We start from the raw sequence: 22,082 nt of genomic DNA, 5'->3' as shown, positions 1-22,082 counted from the left end.
TCATCAGATTACCGCTGACTCTGTCATGTTAATATGCTCTGGTTTAAGAAGCATGGCAGAAAAGGAAAACCTTCCAAGCCACACAACTCGCTTTTTGAGGATATGAAAATCTAATGATGTCAGTGAGGGTTTATCTGATGGGGGAACATTTGACGGGGCAGACTGAGTGAGTCAGTGTCATAGGGCACTTTGAATTTTTCCTGTAACATCCCCATAGTTTGAGCTGTGATCACCATCCCAGTGTTTGTTTTGCAATAACATGCAAATCTCCAACGCCAGAAAATTACATTGAAGATGTTACCGCTGATCCAACTGCTTGAAATACAAGAGTTCTCGGGGTTTTTTGTGAATCAGATAGCTGGCTATTAGGTTTGGGACATCTCAGTTTTAGAGTCCACACTGGATCTGCTGCCCCCCCTCCCCGGGTGGGGTCAAGGGTCAAGGACTAGAGGAGGTGCAAGCATCCTCACCCTGTTTGTCCCCAGAAGTTGTCCCAGACAAGAATCCCCTTCTCCTGCAACGAGCCATTGTACAGAGTACAAGTTGCTCTTAGGAAATGTTTCATGCTGGCTAAACTGAAAGGACATGGAAGTGCCGAACAGGTTCCGAAGATTAAAATATGTGAATCTTCTAAATCTAATTTCTCCAGATGTCGCCACCTAAGTGGCTTTATAGTAAGAACACTAGCTTGACCTTCTCTGCCCTTGAACCCACCTACTCTCTCAGGACCGCCAGCCTCTTGAAAAATGTTGCCCAAATATTCTGGGGAATATTTGGGAGGGTGGAGGTGGCTCCTACCTGTGTTCATAAGCAAATGAGGAGAGCCACCAAAAATCTGCCATCCTCTACTTTTTATAGATTTTGGCCCCTTCCTCTGAGCATTACCACAATAGTCAGGAATTCTTTTTCCTTTCTTTTTTTCTTTTTGCAGGTTGTTTTCTTTCTCCTAGTGGGCATCTGTCTCTAGCTGCATCTGGGGCACCGGCACCCTAGCGTGTGTGGAGGGGATCCAGGCTGCAGGGTTTCTTCTGGATGGAAGGAAAGAACTTGGTCTTCTTTTGATGTCATTCTTTTTTAGAGGCGCTGTGTCACAGGGTTTTAGTGAAACAGCCCTTTTAGTATTTACTTTCAGTCCACAGTGTTTTAAGTCCATGGCTGTCACATTATTACTGAATCTAGCTGCTCTAGCTCCTTCTATGCTCAAGATTTTGTCTTCTGCAAAGAGTCTTCTGAGTCCCATAAGCCCCAAGTTTATGTTGGGGTATAAACAGCAGAAACTCTAGGTACCTGATAAATAATGGTTTATTGCCTAGACCTCTCTGGGCCCTAAGACCAGAATAAGAGGGTCCCCTGGCTAAGCAGAAACCACCTCCTTATCTCTCAAGGTGCTTCCTGGGGCAGGGGGCCCAGCCAGCTGTTCAGTCTCTGGCTCCATGGCAAGGCCAGCCCTACCTAATCTTCAGCCGCTTCTCTTGCCCTCTCTACCCTGGAAATGCAGATCTGTCCCACCCTGTTTGGGAAAGAGCAGCCCCATCGCCTGGTGGGGGAAGTTCTAGGAGGGGAGACTGCCCTCCATCCTCAGGGCCTACGATGCCTCAGAGCTGCTGTTGTGTATGGCTCAACAGAGGGGATGCTTGGTGTCCGTGGGTGGGTGTGCTGGGACCGAGGTGGGGAACCAGAGGGTGGGAGGAGAATGGGGGTGGGGGTGCCTTCGCCCAGAGGACCCCTCGCGTCTGTAACAAGGCTTTTCAAAAGCTGTATTTTATTTTCATAAAGTATCATTTTATTTCTCCAAAGAATCGCGGTGCTGGGATGCGGGCAGTGAAAGGGGATGGGGTGATGGGAGCGCGCCATGGTAAACACATCTCCTGACCATATTCTTCTGTCTCTGGGAATTTCTGTGAAGGGAGCGGGGTGCCTTACAAAGCAGTCAGTTTGGAGAGAGATCCACCAGCTGTGGTTTTCCGGATCGATGGTGTGAGCACAAGTGATATGTGGGTTGTTAGTAATCACCACTTAGGTAACCTTGCCTGTTCCCAGTCCTAGGGGGAGGGGTGGCTACAGGAAGCCATGCTGGCTTTTCCATTTCAATTTCATCTTGCAGGTAAAACTGAGAGTTAGGTTAAGAGGTGCAGCTAAGCAACCTCCTCCTCACAGGAACATGCGGGCAGTTGCCAGGACAGATGAAGGGAGGCGTCTGTGTCTCTTCAAGGCTCAGCCTAGTCTCTCTCAAGCATATTGTTTCTTACTCTCCTGTGTCTAGCATGGATGGAAGATGCAGGTGATGAGAAAATGGGCTGCAGAGAGGGCTGTACCTCTGAGCTTGGTCTAGCTGTGCACTCCTAGCCCCCCGCAGGGTGGGATGTCTGAAGGCCAGGAATGGCAGAAGAAAGCTGGAGAACCCTGGTCACTGACTGCCTTCCTTCTTCAGATTATTTTATTTTTTCATCCACCTGGTTTGAGTGTCCAGGTGTGCTGGGAGGGGCCAAGTCAAGGCTGTTGTGCACGGTTGGGCGGTTTGGGCACTGCGAAAATGTAGCCGCTTGAGAGGAGGGTGGGGACTGGACTCTATTAGCCCTGAGCTAGATTTGTCTTGCCCCACCAGGGTGCTCTATCAGCCTGCGGTGCCTTGTGGAGAGTCACACGGAGGTGAAGGTGCCGTTTGAGCTGGTGGTGGCCCTGGGCATGAGGTTTCATTTAAACCATGAAGCCTTGGGTTTGACAGCCTCTGCTTCTGCTGCCACTACCAACCCTCTAACTTGCTTGGAGCGGCCCCTTTGGGAAACTGCTGGTGGAACTGATAGGGCCACACACAAGGCCCATGGATGTAATCATTTGGCTTATACAGAGTTGGTCCACACAGCCTTTTAAACTATTGGAGTTGATGGTCAATATTTACAACTTAAGAGATTTTGCATAAGGAGCAGAATTTCTTGCCTCCCACTGTACCGTCAGGTACCACTGGATCGCAAACAATTAGCGTGTGGACAGTTCTTACAGCCCTGTGGTTTCTCCAGCACTGAGGATGAGGGTTAATTGCCATTTATCACAGTACTAGAGCTCTGTTTCCTTGTAGTAAATTTAAAAGAAAAGTGAAATCTATCTTTTGCTGTCTTGAAAAAGCAGGAAAAATAAGGATTTTTATAAAAAATCTGACCTGCTCTGTATTTTAAAAATTGCTGCCATGTCCTTCCTGAATTTGTGTCTGTAGCCAGTGAAATGAAATCGTCTCATAAGCACGCCGTCGAGGAAACTGGAGAAATTCACCAAGAGCCCAGGTTCCTTCATTTGGCTGTTAAATGAAGCTACTAGGCTGATAGGAGCAGCTTGGTTTATCACGACCCCCCTGCCGTTGAGGGCTTAGCTTGGGAGGTGTGTTCTGGGGGCTTATTTGTCACTTTGTTTCCAGTCTAAAGGGTTTGTCAGGACAGAGGGTTTAAACTCTTCCTACTGAGCCAGGGCGCTGGCTGGTGAGTGGACCACGTGTGGTCAGATCAAGGGCCAGACAGAGGGATACTGTGATCAAACGTACGGAAAGATCGGAACGGGAGGGAGGAAGGACAGCGAAGCTGGGAACCCGGGTCAGACAAGCCAGGTGGCCCCCAAAGTGTCAGGTATGTAGGGCAATGGCATCATATGTCATAAGCCATGGTGCTGATGGCAAAGTTGGGTCCGTGGGGAGGCAATGCTCAAAGGGCAGAGGGTTGAAGAGACCAGTCCTTAACTGAGGAGAATTATTGGGAATTTTACACATGCAGTTCCACCCGTGATGCCTCTACCTGACCCTCATAGGACAGAAAAGCAGCCCGTTCAAGGGTCAAGGGCAAAGACTCTGGAAACAGATCCCATTCGTCCAGGGAGCCATCCTCACCTCTTGCTGGCTGTGCAAGTGAGGTGAGCTCCTCACCCCTTTCATGTCTCAGCTTCCTTTGCTTTAGAAAAAGGATAGTACTATACCTGCCTTATAAGGTTGCCTGTAGTTGAGAATTAACTGAGTTAATTCTTAGAAAGTACTTAGAATAGTGGCTGGCCCACGTCAAACACCCCAGCAGTATTTAATACAACCTACTTGCTACCTGTCCCACCTCCCTTAGGAAAAGGCAATATTTAGAAACATGCTTATCAGCTTGGAGGAAGTGGCCCTCTGAAATAACAGCAGCATATTTTTAGGGTAGCAACATTCAGAAGTTGCGAAGTTCTTCTGGAGCACGAAAAACCCAAGAGATGTCTTCCAGTCCAGTGCACTCTTCCTGCAGACACTTTTGCCAGGAGCACTGTGGCAAAGGTGCTCCCTGATTTAGAGGAACTTGACCATGAAAGGGGCTCAAACGGCGGCGACACGGGTGGGAGAAGAGTCGGCCCTCGCCTTCGGGAGTGCATGGCGCAGTCTGCCGAACCAGAGCAGAAGGATGTTGTGGTTTCAGCCTGGTTTGTGGGGGCACAGTGGGGTGAGGCTGCTTCAGACAGTGTTCGGAGTCGCTGTCTCCCTGCGGTTAGCATGAAGTGAGCAAAGACACAACAGTGTTTGCTTGGAGCTCAAGTGCTGGGGTGCTGCTCTGAGCCCTGTGCGGCCCTTCTGGGGCTTTCAACTGCGGCCACGAGACGCGGGTGGCATCTCTTTCCAGATTTGTTTTGACATACTCTTGAAAACAAAATTTCACTCCGTCCTTCTGCTAAGAGTCTGACTGTGAATGTGCTTTTAGATTTGTTTGATGCTAGCTCAACAGAAGCTTTGGTGATGCCTCGAGTCACAGGAGATGCCTGCTAAGTCTGTGTCAGAGAACGTGGCAGAAAAGCCATTGAAGGAGGAAGGAGCTCTTCCAATAGGCAACACACATTTTTTGAATTGTCAAACATGCCAGCAAAATACGAGAAGTGATAGAATGAGTTTCAAAACGTGCTGAGGGGCAGAGTTAAGACAACTTTTGTCTTTTTTTTTTTTTTTTTTTGGTCTTTGGAGGGTCACACCCACGGCACATGGAGGTTCCCAGGCTAGGGGTCAAATTGGAGCTGTAGCAGCCGGCCTATACCACAGCCACAGCCACACCAGATCCGAGCTGCATCTGTGACCTACACCAGAGCTCATGGCAATGCCGGATCCTTAACCCACTAAGAAAGGCCAGGGATCGAAACTGAAACCTCATGGTTCCTAGTTGGATTCGTTTCTGCTGCGCCACAACGGGAACTCCACAGCTTTTGTTTAGACTAGAAAAGGATAGGCAGGGGGGAGGGCAGCCCAGATACTGGGGCGGGGTGACCCGGCTGACCTGTTTAGGGTTAGACCAGGCTCCCAGTCCTGAAAGAAACTGAGAAGGCAAGGACACAGCCCCAGTCCCAAGAGTGCGAGACTAAGAACCACAGGTGTTGCCATTAGTACAGATGGGAGGTTGGCGGGAGGAGCTCAGGAGAACCTCAGAAATGGATGGGGCTACACAGTCATCCAGCTGACTGCTGTGTCCACTGTCTGTATCCCCTCTGCTCCCATTGAATCTTTCCTTAGGGAGCCCCAAGCTGGCAGGTGTGGCTGGAGTATGGTACTGGATGCCATGGGTAGGAAATCTAGTGAGATTTTGGGGTGCTCAAACAGTGGGATGGGTCTGGTCAAAGTGCTAAAGAAAGATGAGAGCCATTCGTGACAAAGACCAAGCTGAAAGAGCCCTTTGGGGTGGTGGAAATTGGGGTAGAAGAGCAGGGGAGCTGCTCCAGTAGAGGTAGAAACAGAACAGGACAAAGGGGTAAAGTTCTAGGTCCCTGTCATAGCCACCAGCTTCCCTGTCGTCTGGGACCTTGCATCTGGCAGAATGCTTCTGGCAACAGGGAGTTTGCAGCTTCTCCGGGTCAGCTGAAATCCACCATGCTGGAGTGTTCACCACCAGTGATGGTTCGTCCCCAAGCAACATAGAAAAGCACTTCATCTGGACGGCTCTTCAAATGGTTGCAGATGCTTTCTTTGTCCCTTATTTTGGAAACATCTCTACTCAAGGCTAAGGCTAAGGGGTTTTTTGAGTTACCTCCCTTCTGAATATATATGTCAGTTCCTCTACAGATACACATTGTGCATATGTTCAAGTGTGTGGCCATGAACTACACCCAGAATTGCAGGTGAGTTCTACCCACCACAGGTCAGAGAAAAATCAGCACCCGCCCTGCCTTCCTACATTGATGCTCTGAGGACACTAGATTCCTTATGGAGTCACATCACCCAGCAAATTAGGTTCCATTTATTTTTAGTAAAACCATTTGTTTTTATTTTTCAACACTGCTAAGTCATACTTCCTCTCTCCTGGTCTTGTGCAATTGGATATTTGTACTCAAGGTGAGCAAATTGGGAAAGAAGACGATGTGGGGGTGGGGGGGTTCGTATTGGATTCCCAGCCTATGCCTATAATTTACCAGTTGCATGACTTTGGGCAAGTTATGCAATCTTTCTAGTTGTCATTTTCACTTTGTGTAAATGGGAATCTTAAGAGCACTTACTTCACAGAGTTGTGAGACTAATGCCTGTAAAGCTCTCAGCACAATGTCCTGAAAGTACCACGAATAACCCTGTGAAATGCCACACTGACATCAGAGGAGAGCAGCTACGTTTAGATTCAGATCCTTCGCAAAGATGCAGTAGCAAAGATGCATAGTAATATTCAGTGCAAAAAAGGCAAAGAAAAGAGGAGATGGAGTGAACAGTGGGAGATGCTGAAGAGGGTGGCAATTTGGCGGGTGAGCTTATTGAGGATGGAGAGAAAGTGGGCACATGGCTGGCAGGCATGTCCAATGGGCCAAGGTTACATTGGGAGGACATGACTCTGGAAGTAGCTCTTTCAGGCAGTCCATGCTGACACTTCCTTGACCTATGATTTCGAAGAAAGGGTGGTCTCCTTTTGGGCTTCCCCATGAATTAACCTAAAATATCAATAGTCTTTGCTGGAGTTCCCGTCAGGGTGCAGTGGAAACGAATCCGACTAGGTACCATGAGGTTTCAGGTTCAATCCCTGGCCTCGCTCAGTGAGTTAAGGATCTGGCATTGCTGTGAGCTGTGGCCAGCAGCAACATCTCCGATTGGACCCCTAGCCTGGGAACCTCCAGGCGCCGCTAGTGTGGCCCTAAAAAAGGACAAAAGACCAAAAAAAAAAATAGTCTTCTTTAAAGAGGAAGAAATGAATCTTTGAAATAAGTGGACGTTGATAGCCAGGCAGATGGGAGGAGGAGATCTAGTCAGGGGAAGTAGGAGAAAAGAAATTCATGGCAATGTAGTGAACTTTCCAGCTTAGATGCAGGAACCATGGCAAGTAGTAAAGGAGGCTTTTTTTTTTTTTTTTTTTGCTTATACCATATAGGAATGGACATTCTGCTTTTCTTGACCATCTTTTATTCAGGTAATCTCTTTGTTGACATTTTATTGACACATCACTAGTGTTATATTTATTTTAGAAGAAAAACAGCATCAGCTTCCTTTTCTTTTCATAGGAAAAATATCCTATACTATTCTTTTTTGGACAGTTTTCGAATGCAATCTGGGTGATCCCCAAATCTTGTAATCTAACATATACAAGCGCAACAGCATCCATCAGAACCATTGCCTGGCAGAAGGGTTGGCCCAGCTGTTCATCATGGGACATGATGGCCTCTTGAGGACTGGCTTTTCAAGACTGGTATTCAAGTTGAAGGTGCAGCCTTCTTTGGGAGATTTAAAATCAGATTAACTCTTCAGTTTTAAATTAGATGAGGACTTCAGGGGAGCACAGGTGCTACCTCAGGGGAAGGTAGATGGTTTGAGGCCCCAGGAGTTTTTCAGGAGGGACAGTGAGGAGCCAGCCTCTCCCGGGACCCTGGGACAGGGACAGCTATGCTGCCATGTAAGTGGATGGTACACAGGTACTGGATGGTGGAATTGGATTATAAATTGTCCATTAACACCATGACACTAGAATACAAGAACATATTTGAAAGATGAATTTAATAGGCCTGTGTGTAAATACCTGTACTTTAATTTTTTTTTTTTTTTAGTGGAAACTATTCAGTGGAAATGTGGTTGAACTAAAGCCCACGAAATACTCAGAGGTTTTAACTATTTGTACGTTTAATATAAGTCATCAGTTTCTTCTGGTCACCATGGACTCCTCAAAATCTGCAGGTGTGTGTGTGTGTGTGTGTGTGTGTGTGTGTGTGTGTGTGTGCACATGCACACGTGCACAACGGCTCTGAAATCCTAGGCTGCATTAAGAGAGGTATCTTGATGGTGTATCCAGAGGAGAACAACTAGGATAAGAGACTTCAGACCCAGCTCACAAAAGCACCAGCAGGAGGACATGGTAACAGGTAGGGCAAAAGAATGATCTGAAGATGGCTGGGCATTCACTGGACTTCTAAGACTTGAAAGGCCCTCGGGGAGTTGAGCTTCTAGGGCATTCTTTCTCTCTCTGGCAGAATCCCATGCAGCCTCTGGTTTCAGTGTGAAATTCCACCCTGGCCGACTCCAGAACCTGCAGTGCCAGAGCTCTCTCTGTCTCTGGGTCATGCTCCACCACCAGCTCAGCTCAATCTGATGATGATTAAGAGACTGACATGGTGGCCAATACCCGCCAGGGAGACCTTTGGTGTGGTGGTTGCCCTCCTCCTGTTTAGATGAGTTCACAGGCCTAGGAGGGAAATTCTGTAGTTTCCTTCTTTGGCAGCGCTGTGCAAGAACATCACTACAGCAAGGAATTACAGGGAAATACAAGGAATTATTACAGAGCTGTTCTTTCCTCTTTTCATTTTATTCCCATTGCAATGTAATGTTGCCTTGTCTTATTCAGTCCTTAATAAAATGTGCGTTGGTTCACTGCCTGTGTCCTTACCGTGATATCTGATTTATTTGAATTCTTTTTTGTCTCTTTATCTTTTCTAGGGCCGATCCCATGGCATACGGAGGTTCCCAGGCTAAGGGTCCAATCGGAGCTGTAGCCGCTGGCCTACACCACAGCTCACGGCAACGCGGATCCCTAACGCACTGAGCAAGACCAAGGATCGAACCCGCAACCTCGTGGTTCCTAGTCGGATTCGTTAACCACTGAGCCAAGATAGGAACTCCTTATTTATTTGAATTCTATTTTCAGGTGTCCTCTGCTCCCCTCTCTAGAATAACTAGAATTACATGAGAATCAGCTAAGCTGAAACTGTGAAATCACTGGCTGAGTTTCTTCTCCATCTCCTAAGCCTCTTACTTCATGCAACTTAGAACCTAGTGGAGTGACAGGCAAAACAAAACAAAGCAGAAGGTAAGCATGCAATTCGTCAGAAGTTGATAAGTTCAAAAGAACAAAAACATTAAAGTTGGGCTGAGATATGTGGGCATGATGGATTATTTCTATTTTGAATTATGTATTGAAGGAAGACCTTAGTAACAAAGTATTATTTGCACACAGACCTGAAGGAAGTTGGGGGGCAAGCCATGCAGATATTTGGGAGAAAAGCATTCCAGGCAGTGAGAAAAGCAAGTGCAAAGGCCCTGAGGTAGGGGGTGGGTCTTGCATGTTCCAGGATCAACAATGCAGATTTGTCACGTAAGCAGAACGGGCTGGGGGAGAAGAGCAGGAAATGAGAGCAGAGGTAGCAAGCATAGGATCAAGGAGAGAACCTGAACCAGACTCTGCCTGAGACGGATACCAACTGAGGGGGGGAGCAGAGGGTGACATGAAGGCCACCCTCTCTCTGACTTGGACATGTAGTCTGTTGCGCTGATGAGCCATCCACGTGACAATAAACTGGCCAGGAAGAGAGAAGTTTGGTCTTCTGAGGAAGATGGGAATAGACATTTCAACTTTGGCCCCACAGAGTCACAGAAACAGAGGGCTCATCTGGATTGACTGTGGTCAGGGAAGGCTGAGCAGAAGAGGAGGGGCCAGCAAAGGGGACCCAGAGGGGTGTTTCGAAGAGGCCCAGCCACTGAGGATACATTACTGCTCACTTACAACAACAACACACAGCCACAAAACAAAAGTACCACTTTCAGTATCACTGAATTTGAGTCATTAATCTCTACAAGAAACATATATATTCTCTTAAGAACGAATTCTGAAATAGATGACAGGCTCAGGACTGCAGCAGGAGGGGATAACACGGCCTTCTCCTTGGCTGGTGAGACACACCTCAGATTGTGCAGAGCAGGGATTACAAAATGTATGCAGCCATGCTGCCCTGATGTGGAGCTTTGGGGGGCTTTTCACTGCATCTGCTAATGAAGACACTTCTCACAGGGACTGTTCACGACTGATGTGCAGATTTATTTTCGAATGTATTGTTCTGGTGCCTTCTATTTTCAGAATCACTTTAACATGCATTCCTCCTGACTTTGAATTTTTGCTCTGAAATTTAAGGTTTATTGCAGGCTATTCTCTGAGTTAAGGAAGACTCCCTTTTCAGTGACCTCATGGCCCAGCAGGGGTCATTTTTATACTCACACCAATCATATACTCAGAAAACGTCATGTCTACATTTGACATTTGGAAGATTCACTGCCACTCTCATTCTCATTTCTTTTCCTCGGTAAGTCTTGAAGGGGAACTCTCTCCATCACTTCCTTGGATGTGCTCACTCCTTTGCAGAACTACTTTAATATCCTGAGAGAAGAGATTCGAAGAGAAGTTACTAAGTGACTTAGAAGTAATGATCAGCTAACGTGTGGTGATGATTAAACAGTAAGTCGGTTTTATTTTTATTTTCTTCCTTTGAGAAAATTGTTCTCTCTGTGGTCTGAACCCTTCCCTGCAACTCACTGGTTTCGTCCTTGGAAAGATATTGAAGATCTTGGAGTCTCCATCTCCTCATCTAATAATGGAGTTGTCACATCAGATTAAATAACATTTGTAAAAGCAATTACACAGAGCTTGACACAGAATGGGCAGGGCAAACATTAAATAATCAATGAAAAAATAATATTCACCTTATATGTTAAAGGAAAATTCCAATGCCAAATTAATTATGTCTACAAATTTGTAGAATTTTAGAAGGGCAGCTCATTTTGGGGAGGTGCTGATTTTCTCATTTCTTCATTTTTTTTTTTTTTTTTTTTTGCATTTTCTAGGGCTGCACCCGTGGCATATGGAGGTTCCCAGGCCAGGGTCTAATCGGAGCTGTAGCCGCCAGCCTATGCCACAGCCACAGGAACACGGGATCTGCTTCATGTTTTTTAATACTAGGGAGAGAAGGATCTATTTTTTTGTCCACTTAAAATACCCAGCTATGTTACATTTTAAATCACAGGTATTTTTAAATAAATTGGAAATATTATCACAATGTAGAAAGGGTACAAACACATGAAAATGGAGAATTATGTTTGTGCAATTTCTAGTTTTTTTTTTTTTCCTTTTTTTAAGGGGAGTACTTTAAGAGTATAGGTTTCTTTTCTTCAGAGCTGAGTTCCAAAGGTTTCAATTTGACTTCAGTTATTTTACACACAAAGACATGAGTTAGTTCACTCTCTGAACCAACTCCTGCCATGTGACACACACATCGCTGTATCAGTCACTGCCAGGAATCCTAGTGAATCATTTTCTTGAGGGAGGTTGTTCTTTGAAAATACAGATCTTCTACAGCTCAAAGGTCAATCTTTTTTTTTTTTTTTTTTTTTTGTCTTTTTGACTTTTCTAGAGCCGCACCCGCGGCATATGGAGGTTCCCAGGCTAGGGGTCGAATCGGGGCTGTAGCCACCAGCCTACACCACAGCTCACAGCAACACTGGATCCCCAACCCACTGAGCAAGGCCAGGGATCGAACCCGCAACTTCATGGTTCCTAGTCGGATTCGTTAACCACTGAGCCACGACAGGAACTCCCCAAAGGTCAATCTTGAGTGAACTAAGTGAAAGAGAAGAGCTGCTTGCCATTGACCTTTCTGGTTCTACCCCTCACAGCTCTTAATAACTCACCTTCTTTGCATAGTGTATTTATAATTAATTGCTAATGCTGACTCTCGGGTGTTAACTTGGGGATTAAGGGATGAGATGACCTGTGGTCATTTGACACTCCATAGCATGGGGGGAAATTATAAGCTCCAGATATTTAAATCTGCCTTGGCTAAATTAATAGCTGAAATCAAGAGCCATAATTGTTAGTAGCAGTTAGTGAAGAAAAGCCTGTGAGAGCCTAGAAATGTTTGACATGGTTGTTTGGAAACACAAAACACTGAAGCAGCCATTGTATTTTGTTATAAACATACAGGGGATGGAAAAGTCAGATACCTTGAAAACTTTACCGTGGGATAAAAGTCCTTTCAAGTCACATTTTTATTTACAGGCAGTTCTTATTTGTTTCTAAGACATTCTCCTGTGACATTTGGATTGTAAAACTAAAAGATTTACTATTATCTCCTGAATGGAAAGAATGGAACCCTTCATTTTAAAGATATACGCTCAACTTCTAGGCGTGTTAAAGGAAATTCACATTTATTCAGCATATGCTCACAAGAATAGTTTCTTTGTTGGGCTGGTATGGAAAAATCCAATGTGCCCTTACATGTGTAAAGCTATTTATCAGAGGAAATTGACTTTCCTCACTAACCATCCAGGTACTGTGTCCTCATTGGTCTTATCATTTAGCCAAGGCATTTAAAAAAAAAAAAAAAGTAGGGGAGTTCCCATCGTGGCTCAGTGGTTAACAAATCTCACTAGGAACCATGAGGTTGCGAGTTCGATCCCTGGTCTTGCTCAGTGGGTTAAGGATCCGGTGTTGCCGTGAGCTGCAGTGTAGGTCACAGACGTGGCTTGGATCCCACGTTGCTGTGGCTGTGGTGTAGGCTGGTGGCTACAGCTCGGATCAGACCGCTAGCCTGGGAACCTCCATATGCAGTGGGTGTGGCCCTAGAAAAGTTAAAAAAAAAAAAGAAATTAGGAGCATTCCTTGAAAATAACCTCTCTGTAAAAGGGCTGTGAAAGGAGAAGTTGAATAATTGAGTGTAAACTGATTTACTATAAAATTCAACTCAAAATCTGGATCTCCCATGGGAACTGACAACACAGGGCTTCTTGTGGTCGATGTTTGGACCCTCTGCCATTGCAGCACTGCACCAGTGAAAGCCTCCTTTCTTTCCAAAAAGCAGACACCTGCTTTAAGAGATGAAATGCCAGCTTTTCAGTACATCCAGGTATAATTTTGCCTGGCTCAGAAATATTTCCTATGCACTGCAACCACCAACAGTCCAGCAGTAATAATAATTATTATCATGTATTGAATGCTTTCTCTCTGCCAACCACAGAGCTATGCACTTTATATGGATTAAGTCATTCAAGCCACCCAAAGACCCTGTGAGGCTTGTTTAATAATTACTGCCGTTTTTCAGATGGGGAAACCAAGGCACCATGAGGTCGCATGGTTAGTAGTTGTGAACCCAATCAGTGTGGGTCCTGAGCCCACTCTCCTAACCACAAAGCCAGGCCACCCCCCAGCAGGAGCAAAAATAAAACATATCGAAGCAATTCTGCATCCTCGATTTTTTTTTTTTTGCAAATATGTATTTTAAAATGTTTACTGCTTCCCAACACAAACCTTGTAAACCCAGAGCTGTTAGGCAACAACCCTCACTTCCCACTGTTTATAACAGCAAACAACATTTTAACCTGAAAAACCACACTCTAGTTTTTGCTCTACTTATCTTGACAGATCTTCAAATAACATCGCTGTGGTTAAAGTTCATTTTAAAAATGTGATCTATTTACTTGTACATGGATATCTGGAGCAAAAAAATGATGACAGGACAGGACCAGGTCGCACTGGTAACTGAGGCCTCAGAGATTTTTTTTTTTTTTTCTTTCTTGGCCTTTCTTTCTTTTCTTGATTTGCTTAGTGAAAATGAGACTAGAGCACCTTACTGGAAAGGGGACCTCTTTCATTTGTGAACGTCAGAACTTAGGCTTTTCAGGTCAAAGGCTCAGTCTCCTGGGGTCACGGTCAGACAAATGCGTCTGGATGATGGTGGGTGATTTTCCTCTAGAGCGACAGGGAGGAGAGGTGAGGGACGAGGACGGGGAGGGTTGAAGAAGCTGACTTGGCAGAGGCACTCAGGCAGTGAAGGAACGGACTGTCGGACTGACAGACAGACGGACCGACCAACTCCCGTTCTGCGGTTAGAGTGTCGGCGGTACCAGCGCTATGAAGCCTGTTCGTGTGACACCCTCCAGCTGGGGAGGTCTCAGCCAGAGGGGGCTGTGCACCAGGGAGGTTTGGGGAACGTGGAGAGGCTGTTTTGGTCATCAGTGCATCCAGGTGCTCCTGGAACATAGCAGGCCTGTCTCCAGAACATTCGACATCCTGCCATGCCTGTGTCGGGCCTGTGTTGTTAAAATGCCAGGAGTGCTTCAGCCGAGGTGCATGTTGGAAGATGAAATTCCCTCCAAGATGAGGGAAATATGAAAACTAAAAAGAGCCCCGTGGACTCCAGCTTTCCCTGCAAGTTGGAATGCATCTTCAGGAGACGGACCTTTGAAGGCATTCAGTCATCTGTTGGCTGGCTTCTTTTTTCGGGAAAAATGCCAAGAAGACTCTTCTCTGCAGGTCCATCATACATAGTCATTCTGGCCAGAAAGACTATTCCCCCAATTGTCCTGCCTTTGTAGGGAGTTCTCGTCCCATTATAGGAATAACGGTGGCATTGTTTTTGGTTCCTAGTTGTTCTTGGTAATATAAGACAAATCCTTTTATATGTAGTTCTGGTTTAAAATAAGAGGGTTGTTCTTTGAGACGTGGAACAGAATGTGTTGGATGAAATGCAGTCTTAAGTGATGGGCTCTGGAATCCACCCCACACGGATGATGTTTGCCTGGAGGAAAGCAAAAGTGGGGAGACCACCCCCCCCCCGCATGTGACACCCACTCACCCACTTCTGTCCACCCCTTTGTCTAGTTCTGTCCCTACTAATTCCAGGGTCACACTGACTTATCCCCCTCCCCATCCCAAGTGGGGAAGAAAGCTGGTCTTTATTTATTTATTTATTTGTCTTTTTGCCTTTTCTGGGGCCGCTCCTGCGGCACATGGAGGTTCCCAGGCTAGGGGTCTAATCGGAGCTGTAGCCACTGGTCTACACCAGAGCCACAGCAACACCAGATCTGAGCCGCATCTGCGACCTACACCACAGCTCACGGCAATGCCGGATGCTTAACCACTGAGCAAGGCCAGGGATCGAACCCACAACCTCATGGTTCCTAGTCGGATTTGTTAACCACTGCACCACGACGGGAACTCCAAAAGCTAGTCTTTATGAGTGAAAGTATGGAGTAGAAGATGCCAGGAAGGAACCTGTAACAAATGGGTCTCTGCGAGACTAGTAAATGTTTGTGGGACATAGGAGTACAATGCCTTGGAGTATTAATAACATTTCTGCATATTTTGGGTCTGTGTAGATAAAGAGTCACAGATGGTTTAAAAATGAGGAATGTTAAAGGTTGAGATTTACTGATAATGATACACTTAAGAGGCAAAGAAACACTTAAGGGTGAAGAAATTAACATTGCAACATGCCCCTCTCAGAAGCCTCAGCCACTCTCCATTGTTTTTCAAATGGAATCTAAACTTCCCTGTGTGACATCTGGGTTCTTTGCTCTCTGGCCTGATCTTCCTAATTCATCACAGTCACTTTGAGCCCTTCAGAGCCTGTTCTCGGGAGTGCTGGGCTGCACCACCAAGCAGCCCTGCTCCTATGCCTGTGCCCAGGCCTCTCCTTCTACCCAGGATGCAGCCTCCTCTCCACCTAAAAAACACATAGGACTTCTCTCCCCTCCCTGACTTTCTTAAACCCCAGCCATCTTTGAAGTCTTAGCTTCTGGCACAATAAAGTCCAACATTTCTGAATTTCGGTCATTTTGTGCTTGGGTGGTTTACCTTCTGTCATTCTATGGTAAATCCTGTGTGGTAAGTATTATCTTGCAAACAGAAATGGAATTCGCTTGGGAGCAGCAACTGAGTTTGGTGCTAGTGTTTCCGTCTCCCCTGGAAACGTATGCTGGTAGCCTCAATTGTAAGTGCTCCGTGTTGAGTAGTTATCCTCACAGCCATCATTTCAGGAGCACTTGTCATGTGTCAGATACCGGGCCAAGTGATTTAGAGGCACCATCTCCTTCAGTCTCCCCTGCTCCCCTCCACCAGCCCTTTGACTAGGAATGGATGTTAATCCCATGTAACAGATGATAAAGTCAAGATCAAGGGAAAGTTAAGGTCAGGTATCTAATGAGGGATGGACCCGAGATTCAGTCCCATGACTTTCTGATTCCATAGACTATGTTCTTAATGCTATCATCGCACCTCACTATTGGAAGTGCTGAGTGTCTGCTAGCTGGTTAGAAATCAATTTCAGTTATTACCATAGAAGTAATAAAATAGCAAAAGGGTCATCAAGTCAGAATAGACAAATTTAGGTATAAAATAGTTAAGTCTGGATAGTCTCATTTCTAGGCATAAGAAGACTGCTGAGAAGTCAAGAGAAATGCATCTTAGGTCACCAGCATTTTATCAAAGTGAAAGTGCTTTCATCTTAAACTCAGCAAACTCTTTGTAGTCTAATAAGCAACTAACAGGAGCCAAACAGGGAGACTTGATGCTGTTAAGGGTTTGCACTATGTGAGAGGGTTGCAGCGAACTGCCACACTCTGCAAGGGTCACCGCCGCCTTCTGTAGCCTTGCTGCTGGGGACGCAGGGCTTGCTTGGTGGGTGTATGTTCAGGGTGTGTAGCTGAGACGTGCATGGTCATGGTTGGTGTGAGCTATGAGATGAAGCTCTTCCTCTCTTCCTTCCTTTCTTCTGCTGGCTTGGTCCAGTCTCTATGGGCTTTGTCCTCAGTTTCCCCAGCTCAAATGGCTTCTCTGATGAAACTGGCATCCATGCTTTCATAAGCACTGTCACTGCAAGCACGACCCAAATGATGTATGCTGTGATTTGAGGACGGTGAAACATCGGCCCTTGGCTGGGACCACGGTCTCCTTGGTTCTCTTTGGTTGGGGGTGCGGGAGTATGAAGACTATTCTCCATACTCTTCAGTCCTAGGCTAGGGTCACTAGATGGCTGGAATAATGCAGGACACAAATCCGGCCACCCAGCCATAGACCTCTAGCCTTCTGTGGTAGACCCAAGTCCTCAGTCCAGTGGGGCAGCTCCATGCATGGAGAGTACCCTCCCTAGGACTGATGGTCCTACTCACAGTACTGAGCCTGATATCCTCATACGGAGAGTCTTATCTGCCATGGTATCAACGGAGCCACCTCGGCCCTGCCTGATCTTACTGCTCTTTGGGTATTGCGGGCCGGCCTTTCTGGCCTAACGCTGTTACCAGCTTAGTGTCCCCAGACCCTGTTCTGGTCCAGGGCAGCTTCTTCCCTCCTTCTGCTCCTCCACATTTGAGATATCCCATCGAGCCCTGAACCTGAACTCAACTGAATTGGGACTATATTAGGACTTTTGGGTAATACTCACAGGAATTTTGTAGTCTGGATAACTCCGAATCAAGTCTTGAATAAAAGGATGCTTCAGAAGAACAGCAACTTCAATGGGCTCCAGGTTCTTGGAACCTAGGTCTTGAAATACTTTTATGAAATTCTTCAAAGGAAAAAAAAAAGGAATGAAGTTAATTAACTTTACAATCCTGATGATGTTAAAAATGGTTTTATTAAGAACGTATGTGTATGGTTTCCTTTGCTGTGCAGAAACTTTTAAGTTTAATTAGGTCCTATTTGTTTATTTCTGCGTGTATTGTCATTAGTAGGAGGTGGATCTGAGGAGATATTGCTGTGGTTTATGTCGGAGAGTTGTTTGGCCAATGTCTTCCTCTAAGGGTTTATAGTATCTGGTCTTATATTTAGGTCTTTAATCAATTTTGAATTTATTTTTGCGTATGGTGTTAGGAAGTGTTCTAATTTCATCCTTTGACATGTAGCTGTCCAGTTTGCCCAGCACCCCTTATTGAAGGGACTGTCTTTTCTTCATTGCACATTCTTGCCTCAGACTTTGAAAAACTTGTGGTTTTCAAAGGAGACAGGTTGGGGGCGGAGGGGGATGGGCTAGGGGTTTGGGATGAAACTGCTATAAAATTTGGTTGTGATGATCATTGTACAACTATAAATGTAATAAAATTCAGTGAGAAAAAAAAGAATGTATGTGTATGGATAACTAAAGCACTTTGCTGTGCAGTAGAAATTAATACAGTGTTGTAAATCAACCATACTTCCATAAAATAAACTTTTTAAAAGCGGTTTGTTTACTCAAGGAATCACCATAATTTCTATACAATGATACATTTGGGGAGAAATGCCATGAATGCTCAAAATTGAGGGAAGCTTTTCTTAGGTAGGAGCTGCCCCTTTTCTAAAATAATCTAACCAACCTCTGAATATATGCTCTCTGTCTTTGGGTAGCTGGCAAATCTGTTTGTGTCCTGTGGTTCGTTTCCCCCTCGGAACACTTTGAGCAGTGTTTCCATGGAAATCATTTCCGTGTTGGCATTTTCAGGGATGTCTTCTTCCTTTTCCTCCCCTTCCTCTTGTAATTCCCTTTCTTCACTAATAAAATTGTCCTCAGGCTCAGGATACTCCTCAGTAGGGCTCATATCAATAAAAGAGGAGGTCTGTGCAATTAAAAGAAGAGAATATGAAGTCTTTCCAGCACGAGAGGTATTTAGAAAATACCAATTTTGTCCCTCGCTTTTTAAGCCCTGCAGTGATAGTGCCACCAACTAACTAAATAAACTCTAGGAAGAGAAAAATGCTAGCTGTTCTGGAAATCACCTCAAACTCCCAGACCTGTTCCGCAGCAAGCTGACAGAAGCCTCAGTGTGGGCTGTGTCTTATTCTTCTTTATTTAGGCTTCTGCTTACGACCCCTGCCCTCGCTCCCATTCCTCGCACTCCCAATAAAAGGACATGGAAATGAATTCATGTAATCTCCATCAGACGTCTACACCATAATGTAGATTTTTAACAGGACTTGCTTTGGAAAGTGCCTGCAGTCAAGAGATTACAACAAGTTAATTACTCAAGTTGACAGATTCTAAGAGCTTCTAGAATGTTTGTTTGGCTACTGGAGGTTAAACCTGACTAAACGTTCAGAAGATAAAATAGAAAATAAACTGAATACAAACAGATTGGGATTCTTATTGCTGCTCTTTGAAACTTGGCCAGGAGCCATGAATTTAAGACACTGGCTTTCTGAGTGTGGGAAAGAGTATATGGTTTCCGATGTAATTTCTTCTCTATTAAAAGCCTGAAAAATATGTCTACCCTTTGATGTAGTAATTATTGATCTAGGAATTTATTCTAAAGAAATATCATGCACACAAAGACTTTTGTATATGGATGTTCATTCACCCTTACAGCAAAAATAGAAAAATGATTCCAAAAATGGTGACATAAATTACAGTATCAGTCCACCTTAGGATACCACACTTCCGTGAACATTTTGGTTTGGAAGGCTATCCAGCGCCAAGAGAAAATATTCATGGGATAAGTGCAAAAAGGAAACAGAACACAAGGTTATAAACACTCCAGGGTCCTCATTGTCTTATGTATTTATTCTTATTAATGAAAGAAAAAGAAACAGATGCATTAAAGAATCGACAGTGGTTACCTCCGACTAGTGAAAGGGGTCATTTGTTTTTCACTTTGTTTTGTACTTTCCAAATTCTCAACAGTAGATTTGTATTTATTACATTTACTGCAAATACAAATTAAAGGCTTTCCTTTACAGAGCAAATTTTGATTCCATCAAGAAACTTTGAGCCAATTTGGGATTTTACTACAAAAGCATTTTTTTGGATCGAGAGTCCCTAGTTCTTAATTCAGCTGAGTAAGGCTTTATCAAAGACCTAGTAGAGCAGCATTGTGTGAGGAACCTGGGAAAATATAGAGATGAAAAAAAAAAAAAAATCGTCTCTGCTCTCAGAAGTTTAGGGTCTTCTGGAATCCCCTCTAGAGCCCAGTGCCAGTCCATTTCTGGAGGACAGTTACCTTTTCTGCAACAAGAACAGGCGTTTCGATTGGTTGGAAGACATGAGACCCAGTGGCCACACTGAGGGCCCTGTAGACCCCTTCCATACCATCTGGATGGCAAGCAAAGTAAAGAAGCATCTCTGTGTAGTCGAGCCGGGGTGGATCTTTGTCGTGGTCTGCAAATAGCCTAAAGAAAAACTGTCACACACAAAGAATTTCAGACAGAGATAAAACACGTCCACTCGGGTAGTCAGTAGGTGGACAGGCAATGGAGAATCCTTTCGGGAGCTTTGAAATAAGGTCGCTTTCTGAGGACTGAATGATTAAAACCAAGGTACAAGGAGTAGTCTTAACTGAAGCGTATGCTAAGGTGAAAAAACATATATAAAAAGGAGGGTTAAAAAATGCAGCTATTAAAGAAAATCATCTGCTAATCAATAGTACCAACAGACTTGGGAACAAATGTGCTAAATAAGGTGGCGGGATGGCATGTTAAGTGGGAAAAGGGAGCCACGAGAACAAGGTCCTCGCTATCCGTCCTCAGCTCCATCCTGACAAACTGGCCCTGGCTCCCGACCATGAAGCCTCTGGTCCATCCCTCTCTGTGGGGACTGTGCAGAGCGGAGGGCACGACGCCCAAAGCCACTGGGACTAGCGCCATTAGAGTCTTTCCACCCGCCCAGCTTGCTCCGAACCTCCCCAGGGCGGACTCATCACTGAACAGCAGATCGCTTGGCAAGTCCCTCCCGTCTCCTGAATGACGGATTGCCAGTCAGCTCTATTCTTGAGGAGTTGGTACCTGGGAATCTCAGATCCTCTGCGGCCCTTCAAAGTCGAGGCCATACCCTGGGACCCACAGGCCACACTTAAGCACCTATGCGGGCCTGTTTAGGGAGGCAACTGACGCTTCTCAAATGTGCATTCAGTGACCTGGAGAATCTTTTCACTTTTTTTTTTTTTTTTTTTTTGTCTTTTTAGGGCCACACTCGTGGCAATGCTGGATCCTTAACCCACTGAATGAGGCCAGGGATGGAACCTGAGTTCTCATGGATACTAGTCAGATTCGTTACAGCTGAGCCACAGTGGGCATGCCTGGAGAATCTTTTAAAAATGTGGATTCTTATTAAGTAGATGGTCCTGGAGCCACCTAGTGTCCTGTATGTTTAACAAGCTCCTACTGATCCTGGTCTACACTTTGAGAAGCAAGTGCCTAGACCCAGAGACACCGTGTGAGTCTCTCTTACCAGCAATCCTTACAACTATGAGCAAATTTCAGTAGATGTCCATGAAATAACAGTTGGAAAAGTAAATTTCTGATTTTGGACAAATCTAAAAAAAATGTAAATAAAATCACTTTGATAGGAAAATACATAAAGTCTGTTACACTATGAATCAGAAAAGAATCTTAGAGGCCAGTGGGCTCTGCAGGTTCTTGCATTCAGCCACACTTTTACTGAGTGTCTGCTGTAAATGGGCACAGAGTTGGGCTAGATGCTTCAGAATGCTCGTTGACGGTAAAGCAGCCTTAGGTTTTTCAGGCGTCATGACCCAGCTGGTGGCTTCCTTTAGGACCTTGTATTTTCTTCTTCTTCCCACTTGTCTTTGAGTTGCCGCAGGGATTTCCAGCAGGACTACGAACAGATAACCAGGGCATTGTCCTTTCATGCTTATCTTCCATTTGCTTTACACGAATCCTTGAACTTTAGTATTATTTCCATTGAAATGCTCTTAAAAATGCTATGAAGGTGTGCAACCCATTTCCATTAACAAAGAGGCTGAATCTGATATACGAAGGATGATGTGCACAAATCAAATAAGCTGATGTGTGGACTCTTTCTGTAACGACACAGGCTTTATTTTATTTTATTTTATTTGTCTTTTTAGGGGTGCACCTGTGGCATATGGGAGTTCCCAGGCTGGGGGTTGAATCAGAGCTGCAAATGTTGGCCTATGCCACAGCTGCAGCAACGCCAGATCCTAGCTGCTTCTGCAAACTACACTGCAGCTATAGCAACATAGGCTCTTTAACCCACTTAGTGAGGCCAGGGATTGAATTGAACCTGCATCCTATGGACACTAATCGGGTTCTTTTTTTGCTTTTTAGGGCTGCACCTTCAGGACATGTACATTCCCAGGCTAGGGGGCA

The 22,082-nt window shown here is 45.2% G+C and overlaps 1 protein-coding gene across 1 annotated transcript in view; it reads right to left on the bottom strand.

Annotated features, from left to right (window-relative positions):
* The window catches only part of SPEF2 (sperm flagellar 2), a 176,129-nt gene continuing 164,552 nt past the window's right edge, over positions 10,506–22,082 (bottom strand). The window contains 4 exon segments of the mRNA NM_001044561.1: positions 10,506–10,595; positions 17,431–17,553; positions 18,338–18,577; positions 19,955–20,134. Of these exon segments, the coding sequence (NP_001038026.1) occupies positions 10,506–10,595; positions 17,431–17,553; positions 18,338–18,577; positions 19,955–20,134 (633 nt within the window).

The sequence above is a fragment of the Sus scrofa genome, chromosome 16 (assembly GCF_000003025.6).
Source record: "Sus scrofa isolate TJ Tabasco breed Duroc chromosome 16, Sscrofa11.1, whole genome shotgun sequence".
NCBI classification, from domain to species: domain Eukaryota; kingdom Metazoa; phylum Chordata; class Mammalia; order Artiodactyla; family Suidae; genus Sus; species Sus scrofa.
The sequence above is the reverse complement of the archived record's forward strand: the minus strand, read 5'-3'. Positions and strand labels throughout refer to the sequence as shown.